This window comes from Dermacentor variabilis, chromosome 2 (genome assembly GCF_050947875.1).
Source record: "Dermacentor variabilis isolate Ectoservices chromosome 2, ASM5094787v1, whole genome shotgun sequence".
Lineage (NCBI taxonomy): Eukaryota > Metazoa > Arthropoda > Arachnida > Ixodida > Ixodidae > Dermacentor > Dermacentor variabilis.
The window spans coordinates 101,935,215-101,948,442 of NC_134569.1; the positions used below are offsets into that span (position 1 = coordinate 101,935,215).

General features: G+C 49.3%; 1 protein-coding gene across 2 annotated transcripts in view; it reads right to left on the bottom strand.

Moving 5' to 3' along the window:
* The window catches only part of LOC142572417 (solute carrier family 22 member 7-like), a 47,413-nt gene that overhangs the window by 9,955 nt on the left and 24,230 nt on the right, over positions 1 to 13,228 (bottom strand). For both annotated transcript variants that reach the window (XM_075681510.1, XM_075681509.1), the window contains one exon: positions 10,819 to 10,948. In XM_075681510.1, coding sequence (XP_075537625.1) covers positions 10,819 to 10,948 — 130 coding nt within the window. The remainder of the gene's footprint in view (positions 1 to 10,818; positions 10,949 to 13,228) is intronic.

Consider the following 13,228-nt stretch of genomic DNA (forward strand, 5'->3'; position numbering starts at 1 on the left):
ATTCGAGCAGCGAAGGCAGGAGCCCCGTTCTCCATCGCCCGCTCGATACCGATCGCCCACTCGCATGTTTCCTCGAGACGCTCGTAGGCGTCGTTAGCCCAGCCCTACAAGTCAGGAAAACTGAGTCAAGTGACCGCCGGAGGTGAGGCTGCTGACGCCGAGCGCATCGAATATCCTCCATCACGACTACAACGACGACAACGAAACGACGTTGAGGTGCATTCCGGTGATCAGCGACAAGTTGTAACGTCAGGCATACTGGTTAACATAGACGACGAAGTCACTGCTTTAATTGACACTGGTGATGACAGCTCGGTTATGAGCAGAGAGCTTACGTCAGTGGACTGGGTCGCAAATCCGTACTGCAGGAGGTCATATACTAATTTCCGTGGGCAGATGCACTGCTCAAGTAAATATTCGCGCATTTACGTACGTCGGGGTCTTCATTATTCTGCCCAGTTGCTCGAGGGACTTGATAGTCGGCATGGACTTTCTACAGGCGAATGGAGACATAATAAATCTGGAAAAGTCGAGTGGAACGATCTCTACGAGGAAAGCCATAGCAAGTGACGCTGGCAACGAAAACCACACCGAAAACGCCTTGCGGGTCGTGGATGACAGCATATTGGTACCGCCAAAAAGCAGCCTACTGACCCTGGTAACATGCGACGCATTCGACGGCTATGCGGGTATCGCCGAGGCAAACATTCCGTTAATGCTTGAGCGGAACATCTGCATTGCACGGGGCCTCGTCCAGCTTCATAACGGACACTCATTAGTCCTGCTGACCAACTTCAGCAACGAATATCAGCGCTTACCGCAAGGCACAGCTGTCGCTTTCCGCCATGAAATTGCTGCCCTCACGGATGTCCCCTCGCTCGGAAGTGCTTCGCCTAATTCATTGGAAGCGGTCAACCTGAGCGGTCGCATTCAGATCAACTCCGGCTTATCGGAAGGACAGAAACAGCAACTACTCGACCTTGTCAATGACTTCTCTGCCTGCTTCTCTACCGGTGTAAAGTACGGCGCACTTCCGTTGCGAATCGTCGTATTCCTACGGACGAGTCAGCAAGCCCTGTTCGTCAACATCCGTATCGCGTTTCGCCTACGGAAAGGGAGGTGAGAAAGCGCCAGGTTCAAGAGATGATCAATGATAACGTGATTCAGCCGTCCGTAAGTCCATGGGCGTCCCCCGTCGTGTTGGTTAAAAAGAACGACAATACACTACGCTTCCGTAGACTATCGACGTCTTAACCGTGTCACCAAACGCGACGTTTATCCCCCTGCCACGGAAGGATGACGCTCTGGATCGTCTAAGCCACGCCCAATTTTTCACCTCTTTGGATCTTAAGTCAGGGTACTGGCAGATCGAAGTAGATGAGTGCGACCGCGAAAAAACAGCCTTTGTGACGCCTGATGGATTATGTGAATTTAAAGTCCTCTCATTCAGCCTGTGTTCCGCACCTGCCACATTTCAGCGCATGATGGACACTGTCCTGTCTGGACTGAAATGGCAGAAGTGCTTAGTTTACTTAGACGACGTTGTGATGTTTTCGAGGACGTTTGATGACTTATCAATGCCGGAAAATCCAAGAGACAACAGAAAATTTGAGACATTGGTACACCGCCTGCGTCTTGGTACTGCATTTACAAAACACTTCTTGTACAGGATAAAACATGTCTCTACTCCGCAGTGTTCTTGTGGCCATTCAGACGAAGATGTGAATCATCTTCTCGAGTGCACGAAATACGATCCACAAAGAAGGGTACTGCAAGCAAACTTGTTGATGTTAGACAGAAGACCATTCACTCTGGAAAAGATACTTGGCCCATGGCCAACTGCGGGCCTTCAAAAAAGAGCGCTTCTTGCTATGAAAAAAGTTTTTAGAGGACACCAGCATTTTGGGAAAATATTAGGTATCACATGATCCGAATACGCTAAATGAGTAACACAAGCGTTGTCCGTGGTTCACATTTGGTTTATGTGGTGATCGCAACTTTTACGCAATATGTATAATTCTGTTCTGTACTTGCAGTGCATTACATGTGTTGTGTCTTTTGGCTGTACAGCATATCTGACTTTATATACGCGTACGTGGACTGAACTAATGCACAGAACTTTGCTACTGATGTACTGTTGGACTGTATATTTTTTATTCATCCAGTGTTCTACTGAGTGCCATATTTCGTGTCGCTATTTTCCCTTTTTACGTAAATTTGTTTCCTTTGCCAAGTGACAAGGAGTAGCCGGTGCCACCATAAAGGCGCCAACCTCTCCTAATATTCACTTCAATAAAAAACAACTAGAACGACTCAAGCACGTACTCACTGCCATCAGAAAAGCAAATCTGACTATCAAGCCTGAGAAATGTCATTTTGGCTTTCAGGAGCTCGTTTCTCGGACACGTAGTCAGCCCCCGCGGTGTTCGGCGAGACCCCGAGAAGCTAGCTGCCGTCGCAGAGTTCCGGCGTCCAACTGACAAGAAGGCAATTCAACGCTTCTTAGGTCTCTGTGCCTACTATCGTCGTTTTGTCGAAGGATCTTCAAGGATTGCTGAACCGTTAACGAGAATAACATGCCTTCGAGTGGACGGGCGAGCAACAAGCAGCATTTACAGAATTGCGGAAGCGACTGCAAACAGTCCCCGTACTCGCGCATTTTGACGGCTTGGCAGACACAGAAATCCGCACAGACGCCAGCAACGTGGGGCTCGGTGCCATACTCGTCCAGTGGCAAGACGGCGCCGAACGAGCCGTAGTCTGACAAAGGCGGAGGTCAATTATTCCACGACCGAAAAGGAGTGCCTCGCCGTCGTTTGGGCCATCGGCAAGTTCCGACCCTACCTGTACAGCCGACCTTTCCGAGTAGTAAATGACCGCCAGTCACTGTGCTGGCTTGCGAGTCTTAGGGACCCTTCAGGCCGCCTCGCTCGTTGGAGCCTCCGCCTTCAGGAGTACGACATCACAGTGGTTTATCGATCCGCACAAAAGCACGGCGACGCCGACTGCCTCTCCCTTGCACCTATACCTTTGAAGCCAAGTGATTCAGAGCAAGACTTCCCGTTTCTTGGTGTAGTAGACACTGTCAAGATGGCTGACCTCCGACGTGTAGACAGCACGTTGCTTCCCCTCGTCCTACACCTCCAGGGAGCCGACCATGACCGGTATCACGAGGGCTAACTTCTTACTGCCTCCGCAACAACGTTCTCAACAAAAAGAACTTCGAAAACAGCCAAGAAACGTTCCTTCTCGATATCACGAGGGCGGACTTCTTACTGCCTCCGCAACAACGTTCTCAACAAAACGAACTTCGAAAACAGCCAAGAAACGTTCCTTCTCGATATCACGAGGGCGGACTTCTTACTGCCTCCGCAACAACATTCCCTACAAAAAAAAACTTCGAAAACAGCCAAGAAACGTTCCTTCTCGTCGTCCCAGTTTCACTGCGCGAAGAAGTGTTGCATTACTGGCCGCGGCTGTTCTCGTCCATTCAGCGCTACGTGAGGAGCTGCCTTGATTGTCAGCGGCGCAAGGTTCCACCTTTGAAACCTGCTGGCCTTCTGCAACCCCTGGACCCTCCTCCAGCACCGTTTCAATAGGTTGGAATGGATCTTGTCGGTCCATTCCCTACGTCTTCCAAAGGAAACAAATGGGTAGCAGTCGCAATGGACTACTTAGCTGTTTTCGGTACGCCGAAACAATAGCTATACCCCGCGGAACATCTACAGAAGTCGCCACGTTCTTTGTCCATGACATCGTGTTACGTCACGGGGTCCCTTCCATCTTAACCGATCGAGGGACTGCATTTACTGCTGACTTAATGGAGGAGATTGTCCCACTGACCCGCACCAATCACCGGAAAACTACGGCATATCACCCACAAACTAATGTACCTATGGAGCGCCTCAGTAGAACTATTGCCGATATGATCTCGATGCACGTTGACGTGGAGCACAAGTTATGGGACCAAGTTTTACCGTACATGGCATTCGCGTACAATACGGCTGTTCTGGAAAGCACCCGATTCAGACCATTTGAACTGGTTTATGGGCGCTGCGTAACAACACCTTTGGACGCTATGCTCCCGTTCGACAACGAAAAAAAATGAAGCAACAATGTTGGTGACATCGTCCAGATGGCCGAAGAAGCTCGACAGCTTGCACGCAACCGCATCCGCCTCCAGCAGAGTACTGACGCCCGCCATTACAACAGTGGCCGAAAGAACATCCAGTACGAACCCGGTGACTACGTTTGGGTCTGAACACCCATCCGTCATCAGGGGGTGTCGGAAAAACTACTACGTAGTTACTTTGGCCCGTACAAGGTCGTCAGGCGGCTAAGCGACGTGAACTACGAGGTGGACCCTCAGAGTACTACTATGAGCTCGAGCCGACGACGGCCACGAGCCGAGATTGTCCACGTAGTACGGATCAAACCGTACTACTCCCGCGAAGACGTGTCCGTCTCATAGACTTTCTCCCGCGCCCTCTGTCGCCCTCGGATCAGCCACCGGGAGGGTCGCTTTTCACGTGGCGAGTAATGACGCGAAGCAAGCTGCCCACAACAAGTCCCGATCGCCAGAAGTCAGCTGCCCACTACAGGAACCGATCGCCAGAGAGACGAGACGAAGACCGGAGTTGTGTCACAGGGTTTTTCCGGTGTCGGCCATCAGTAAAAGAAGGCTGTTCTCATTCCGCTGGCTCGTCTTAGTTATCTTCGTGACAATATAATGATACCTAAAATGTGTCGCCTATACATCTTGAAACACACTATTGGAGCCAATTTTGAATATTGTGCAGAATGGTTTAGCAAAATAAGTGGGAAAGTAGAGAGAGAGAGAGAGAGAGAGAAATAACTTTACTGGTCCATTATGAAATAGAATGCGTTAAGCGTCTGATGAGGTGGCTCCCTCTTCACGAGCTCCATACGCTTCCAGGGCCGCCTGGCCCCTGTGGATCAGTCGGAGCTGGTGTTGCAGGGCGGGGCCGGATAGCATGATCTCCCATCGCTCGTAGAGGGTGGATATAGTAGTATAGTATAGTAGTATACATGTGTTATTGTATCTTGTTATTGTGTGTTATTGTGTGTTACATGTGTTACATGTGTGTTATATGTGTTATTGTATCGATGTTATTGCAGAGTGCACTAAGCTCAAAAACTCGCACCATCCCTATCCCCCACCCTCCCCAGCCCAAACCCCCCCTCCCCCCGCGCGATGGGAGATCTTGTACAGCCCCGACCTACCGACCCAGCTAACGCTGGCGGCTATGGGCCAGGAACTGCTGGACGTATATGGGACCTGAGAAGAAGGTTCCACCCCGTCTGGTGCCAGCGCGCACCCCAACCTTTACTGAGGGCTCAATAAAAGTTGATTCTCTCTCTCTTTGGCAAGGAGTGGTGGGAGTGCGCGAATGTCTTCCTACCGTCCCTGTAATATTTGACTATATCTATGTAACTTGTAATGGGTTGCCATCCCCTTGCCTCCTCCTCGGTGGCCTGGGAGTTGCACGCTTGGGCCTATTGTTGAGCATATTCGTTGCCCTCAACTGAGGAGCGAGTCGGGACCCAAACTAGTTCGATTGTTTGTTTAGGAGGCGTAGCTTTTCCGAGGATTTTTAGTGCCGCAAGGGACACCCAGCGAGATCTGTAGTTAATGTATGCAGCTTGCGAGTCCGTGACGATCTTGGTGACGTTAGATTGCAGGAGTGCGAGAGATATCGCCACTTCTTCTGCTTCCTCCGAAGACGGAATGTTGATTGATGCGCAGGTGACCAGCTTTGCTAGCCCAGTGACCACGACTGTTGCCCTCGTGAAGCGTTTGGATGGAGAGGCGTCTGTATATAGGACAGTGTCGTCTTCCATCAGGGTCCTGGAGATGGCTCCTGCCCGGGCGTCGCGTCGTCCGGCATGCCTTGTGGGGTTCATGTTGCGCGGTAGTGATTTGCATTCCAGCTTCTCACTCCACGTTCGAGAAGCTTGGACAACGGCAGGAGAACCATGTTGAATAGGAGGGGGGAAAGGACCGAACCTTGCGGCGTTCCTCTATCCCTTAGGGAGATCGGTTGGGATGTCTCCTCCCCTATTCTGATCCTGGCCGTTCGGTTATGGAAAAAGTCTCGGATGTAGTAGTATGTTTTCACTCCACAATCCGTGTTGCGTAGGTTGCGGAGGACACTTTCATGCGTGACGTTATCAAAAGCACCTGTGAGGTCTAGCGCTAGTAGCGCTCGCGGCGCCTGCTTCGTTGCCCGCTTAAATACCAGCTCCTTGAGTTGTACGAGAACATCCTGGGTGCACAGGTGTTGCCTAAAGCCATACATTGTCTCTGGCATCTGATCGGTGGCATGCAATGTCTCTGCAACCTCTTGAGTACCATACATTCCATGACCTTCCCCACGCAGGACGTGAGGGATATCGGTCGCATGTTGTCGATGGGAGGTGTCTTCCCAGGCTTGGGTATGAAGCGGGACTTCTGCCTATTTTCATTCCTGTGGAAGTTTGCCAGACTCCCAGACCCAGTTGATATACTCGAGCAGTTCTCTGCGGACCTTGTGCACGAGGTTGTTGAGTAACTTGTAGGTAATGGCATCGGATCCCGGCGCGCTGCCCCTGTTGCTCTCGGAGATTGCCGAGACCAACTCGGTGTCGGTGAACGGCTTGCCTATAGCTTCATTGGTAGGTCCTGCGTAGTCGGGAGGTGCGATATCACCCTTCTCCGTTTTCAGATACTTGGCCTTCAAGTCGATGATGAGTTTGTCGGCACCCCTAATATAGTTGTTGAGGGTGTGCGTGAGGCTTCAATTTGTGGCGCTCTTGCTGCCGAGAGGATCGACCAGGTGACAAGGGAGGCACCACGTCTTCCTGGTAGAGAGGGTGCCCTGCAGTCCATCACACACGCTCAGCCAGTTCTCTCCGCACAGCTTGGACGCGTATTCAGCGGATTGCTTGTTGAGATCATGGATCCGTTTTCGAAGTTTCTTGTCGTGTCGTTGTTTCTTTCAGCGTCTGGTGAGGCTGTGTCGTGCTTCCCAAAGGTGGGCAAGCTTTGCGTCCACACAGGGTGTCTGCAGTGTGGTCGCAATTTTGTGGGTGCATTTCTCTACCAGCTCGAGTTGTTCCTTAGCCGGTTTCCCATACCGTTTGGTGCTGTTCGTGTCCTCGTCTTCATCGGCTGCTTGCCTTTTTCGAAGTTTGTCCCAGTCAGTTATCTTTGTTGTTTCCATTCGGGCCTTGAAGGTGGGCCCCCATATCGTAATATTGTGTTCGTAATCCCGATGAACAACACAAGTGTACCCCCAAGTGTGGCCCCTGTGGAGGCGAACATTGTGCAAAGTGTGCAAAGCTCGCTTCAAGATCCCCTACGTGGTACGGAAACGCCGGTGGGAGCGGAGAGATACCAACGACACGTCAGCAGAAGCCTCCAAACCGCCACATCTGGAGGGAGCAGCTACGTCAGGGTACCGGAACCGCTCTCTTTCCCGTGACGGCGGACGAGGGCGGAGCAGCAGCTGCGCCTCACGGCCGGGCTTGAGAGCGTCCCCGCCGGGTGCAGCTGCAGCGGGCGCCGCCGGGTGTCGCGCTCAAGGTCGAATACTCGGAGCCAGACGCCGACGGGGAACACCGCTAAACAGGTGGGCTGGGCAGACAGAACTCCTATCGCTCTTAGCAACAACGATTTCCCTCTCCTTCCCAAGACTCCCAAGAAAGATTGTGAGGAATGCATGCAACTCAAAGCGCTTGTAGTTAAGCAAAATGAGCAAATCAGCTCGCTTCTTGCGCGCATGGCGGCATTAGAAAAATCGAAAAGCAGCGAGTATGACCCAAAACGCAAAATTGCCAAGAGGGACGCTCAGCCGGAGCCCCCGGTAAAAGCTATGGAGGCAGAGAAAATTGAATCGAGTCCGTCTGAGCAACCGGCGTGGGCCAAGCACATTCAAGCCATCACCGATATGGTCACACAGCTTGCCAGCCAAAGCGGTTTGGCAACGTTCGACGCGCTAGAAGCTAATGTCAACCAGCTCGTACTAACCACTCAAAAAGCTAAAAAGGGAACCCCGTATGGGAAACCGTGTATGGGAAATAGTCTCACGACTGCCAACCTGAGCCGATATAGCGGACAGGCGTAAAAATAGGAAGGAAGATACAACGACCTTAGCCCAATGGAACAGTCGAGGGATTAAGGACAAAATAGTGGAATTACAGCAATGCATAGATAATGCGGAACACAAACCGGATATTCTTGCAATACAAGAAACCAACTCGCGACCCAAACTCCCGAGGCACGTCACATACACCGATGCCAGTGAGAAAAGCAGAACGATCCTAGTTAGAAGTAACATAGCTGCGACGCAGCACATGACCAGCCAGAGAGGGTGTGAACACGTTCTCTTGGAAATTCACAGCAGAGGCATAGGAAACAAAGACAGCATCTTTATACTCAACGCATACTCTCGGCCCTCCAAGAAGAACCTGGACGTAGAGGGCACGTTACTCGGCAGCAAAAGAGAGGCGGGCAGCCGACCCCTATTGATATTAGGAGATTTCAATGCGCCTCACTCAATATGGGGCTTCAGATTTTGCTCCGAGAGAGGCAGGGTGCTGGCAAACGTGATGGATCAGCACAACCTAGCCCTACTCAACAAACCAGACACTCCCACCCGCATCGGCACAAGTACGACCCGGGGCGCCACTCCAGACCTTAACCTGCTGAGTGAAACCTTGGACGTGTCGCGGCAGAACACAGGCGTGAACCTGGAAAAGTAGACGCTTCGGTGTTTTTACTCGGTGTCAGTATGTTGTATGTTGAGGGTTAACTTCTTTCAATGTTTTTCACAATGTCAAGCACCAGCCATAATTTTCATGTGGCTGGATAAGTGGTTTTCAAGCTTTTAAAAACACGGAATATTTTATTCTCTCATATTTGATGTTCCTGTAGTGAGTTTTCGCATGAAGTGATCTTGACACAACTCACTAAACGGCTGCAGATTCTTAATTCTTTTTCTGCAGCTGTACACTTTCTATTATTCTGAAAATGCAAGAAATGTGGTGAAAGCAAGGTTTGGTGAAGCAAGATGAAGCAAAGTAGCGTCTGAGAGCGTTAAGAATTGCGCTTGTTTGTGGCAGAACTCTGTTAGAAACCTTTAACGCATGCTCGAAACAGCTTAGGGTATATATCGTACAGAAAGACACCCACCTCCCCCGCAAAAAAAGGAAAGAGCACTGCGGCTACGAAGCCCTGGAACTATTTGTAACAATCTTCAAGTACATGCTGACATGTCGCTGCTCATCACAGGGCACCCCGTCTACCTTTCCAAAAGATAATTCACGTCAAGTCACGTCAACACATCGTCTATTAGAACATGCGGTATATTTCGATACTCCAGGCAAACTTTCGCACTAACAGAACACGTCCAAGGAGGGTTACATGGTAAGTCAGCGCACAATTTATGCGCAGTGTCGTCGCAGTCATTAGGCATACATTATGCCGGTTCTACTTCGAGTTCGGTATGACCGACGCTTCCGGCTGTATTCGCCGTAAGAGTGCCAAAATGGGGCCCCTGTGCAATTAAGGACTGCACACAGCAATCGCGATTCGACGGCACAAATAACAGCAAACATTGTAACAAACCCCCATGGGGGAATAATAACGCAAATTCCGCGCACTTTGGGGATCGATATTATGCGAAGCATTTTGCAGGTAGCTATCTTTTCCTCACCGTTCGAAGTTTTTCGAATAGTTATTGGATGGACCAGCGTGTTTGTGTAGATCAAGCAGCTGTGTTGGACGCAAGCCTGTGTATGTCGACAGAAGCAACATGACGAGTTCGACGATAATATGACAGTGACGACATTACTATATTTTTGTTTTCTTCACGCCTGCCAGAAACGTCATAACCCATTCCGTTACGACCGGAGCCCATCCCGAAGGCGGTCCAGTCAGCGTTTTAAAGCGTTAGCTGCCTCGGGGGAGGCATGGGAGAAACTAACACGCCCTCGCTCCTGACGCAAGGGAAAGAGAAAGGTAAATCTGGAGGGGTGGCCGCATGGAACTTCGCACGCGCATCGTGCTTTGTGACGTTACGCACGCACCAGTTGTCTCTAAGGGCTAGTTGGCGTTGGCATGAGAAAAAAAACTTAGTGCCCTTCCACTCTGTGAGGAAGAATAACCAGCGAAGCTGTGTATGTGGGCCCCTTAATGGCGAACTGCAGCTCCGTCCCGGGTCGGCCCAGCATCGCTCTATCTTCGGGATGGGCCCACGTATGGGGAGTGCTTAACTCCTGCTGCACCTCCGCCGCGCGTCGGCCCGGCATTGCACTATCTTCGGTATCGGCCCACGTGTGAGGAGTTCTTAACGCCTGCTTCATCTCCGCATTTCACTATCTCCGGGATCGGCCCACGTATGGGGAGTTTTCTTGCTTACCACACCAACGACACGAAAATTTCCTTGGACGGTATAGGTATACAGCTTCGCTATACATATGTCACCTATTGGGCCCTATTGGTAGCAACATACTCCAAATTAAATTCATCGAGTTCCAAAACGTTACCAATATAACATAAAGTGAGAGAGAGAGAGAGAGGTAGACAGGAAGAAAGAAAGGGAGGTTAGCCAGCGTAAGTACTGGCTGGCTACCCCTTGCTGGGGAAGAACGTATACGACTGCTATATTTGACCAATGGAAAATTATATTGGTATTTAGGTAGAAGTCGCGTGACAAGCCATGCAGCAAATTTGTCATAATACTTAATGTAGCAACACCTCACGTAAACGTTATCGTGTATGGTCACGGGGCTGTCGCTAAAGCACAATTAACTCACCTCTAGCAACTTGCTCAGCTTTTCTTGAGATACGTCCTTGCCGTTGATGCGCGCTATCCTCTGAAGAATGGCGAAAGCTTCTTCCTTGCGGTTTACCGACAATAGCCAGCTGGAGGACTCGGGAAGCCACCTGAGGATATGAAAACAAGAAAGTAGCTATAAACGCCATGAGTACCAATTTGTGAAAAGTATCGACACAGACTGAAAGCCCAGGCAGTTAACGACGCTAGTGAGTACCCGTTTAACCATAGGCAAACTGTGAGGAAAACATGTTTAGTTCTAGACGCAACAGCATCTTGAAAGTTTTCCATCGCCCATGACGCCAATGTTTCAGCTGCACTAAGCAAGGTGATTCCAGGTGCACTAGATATTCCTTGTTGATGTCTGTAACGCGCACAAACACGCACGCACACACGCACATACACACATAATATGAATTCAATCATGCATACACATGACCTACAATTTTTTCTCGCGTTCATGACATTGGAGTGTTTGTAAATTCTTCCCTATAATCCACTTTTTGCCGCGTTTTCTAAGACCAAGGAACAGAACACTACCCAACTGCACGACGAAGGAATCTTCGGTTTGCACCTGCAAACCGAAGACGTGTTGACAAATCGCTCATCTGGCTTTATTGCTGCGACGTCATTGAAGTCGATGAGTGCCGTAATCTATAGCATAAAGGTTCTGTGATTTTTTTCCAGCTGCGTCGCATCCTGAAATGAATGGTATGCAAATTTGCCCTCTAGAGAAGGTTCTTAGGGGACGCTTGTAGAGAAACCATAAACGCTATCAGTAACACATAAATTATGCACCTGCTACAGCTAAATTGCTCGATTAGAATTTGAAGTATCTAAGCGAGACATACGAGGAATTTCAAGCAGCACAAAATGGGTAATCGACGTGAGTATGCGAGTAAAATGTCTTAATTACCAGGAATCATATAGGCTCAATTATTATCTATCGTACCTAAAGGCAACAGACTTGAGTGCCCGACTATAGACATCCTACACCTAGTTCTCTCTCTCTCTCTCTCTCTCTCTTTCACTCCCCATTTTTCTCCCCACGTGTAGGGTTGCAAACTGGACTCAGTCTGGTTAACCTCCCTGCCTTTCCTTCTTCCTTTCTCTCTCTATAGTACGATAATAAAGTGGCGAAGTTGTCTATATCTCAAATCCACGATAAATTGATTCCCAATAAAGCAACAGATCATCCGAATAAACGCAAAAATAAATTGGGGGGTCAAACGTGTTCTTGAACCTTCGCCAGAAACCCAAGTACACAAATGCAAGTAGCACGTTTGCTACGGTGGCGAAATCACGTCACCTGCGCGGCCGCGCCGCTTCGTCTGCGAAACACGATAGACATGTGGTTTTGCGCCGCTTTGCGGTAACGGATTGGTAGCGCAGTGACTAAGGTGCCTGATTTTGACTCAAGAAGTCGTAGGCTCGGAACTCGTTGTACGTTTATATCCATCTTACTTCGCTTATTTATTTTTATCAATATGACATTTTCACTATGGAGTGAAAGCGCCAAGCATCAACGACGGTTTTCCTCAGTGAAATAGAAATAGAAATAGAAATGCTTACGCATTTAAAATAATTGGCAAAATGAAAAGAAAGAGAAGCGAAGCTATGCGCATGGTCAGCTAGAATGCCGTAAACAGTGACGTATAACGGTGTGCAGCAAAGGTGGTTATAAATGATTTAGTATTTCAGGTGAGCGGTAGCACATCCGTCAGGTGAAACAAACAAAAATGTTGAAATAATGCATATCTCCAAACCTACGCCTTTACATAATCGCAGAGCACAGGATTCCGTGTTTGCTTCCTTCCGGCAGTGCTCATGGCTGTGTTCCTATGTTTGGCTCACTTGTGCAGTGTGGAAGGACCGATGTTTTCCCATCTGTGTCTTCTTCAGGGACAAAAATGTGCGTCACTTCGCGTGATGCAGTTGAGAGTACCGTGGATATAAGAATCGAAGTTGTGCAGTCTACTTTTGGATCTGAACCCTTTAATCGCTTTCATCCACACGTGTGTCTCCATAGCAGCGATATCTACACCCAGGAATTTACCACGTGGCTGTGAAATTATTACGAAATTTCCTCCAAAATTTATTATGGGGCTATGGACTAGTCGCTATTTCTTACAGTCCTTTAGGTACTTCACCAGAATGAAAGTAAAGGTTGATTTAATTTAAGGTTGAACTTGTCTGCTGTTGTCTGCGCAGTTGAAGCATATTGTTTGGTTAGCAAGATTTCCTTCGTTAGGATTTGTGGTCCAATAAACCATTGGTTCAGTGTTCAAGCGAGATAACTTTAATCCTGCACGTCGAAGCAACAGCGATCATTGTAGAATAATCTTCGTAGCAAACGCCTTGGCTCGGTGTATAATGGATTACCACAATGC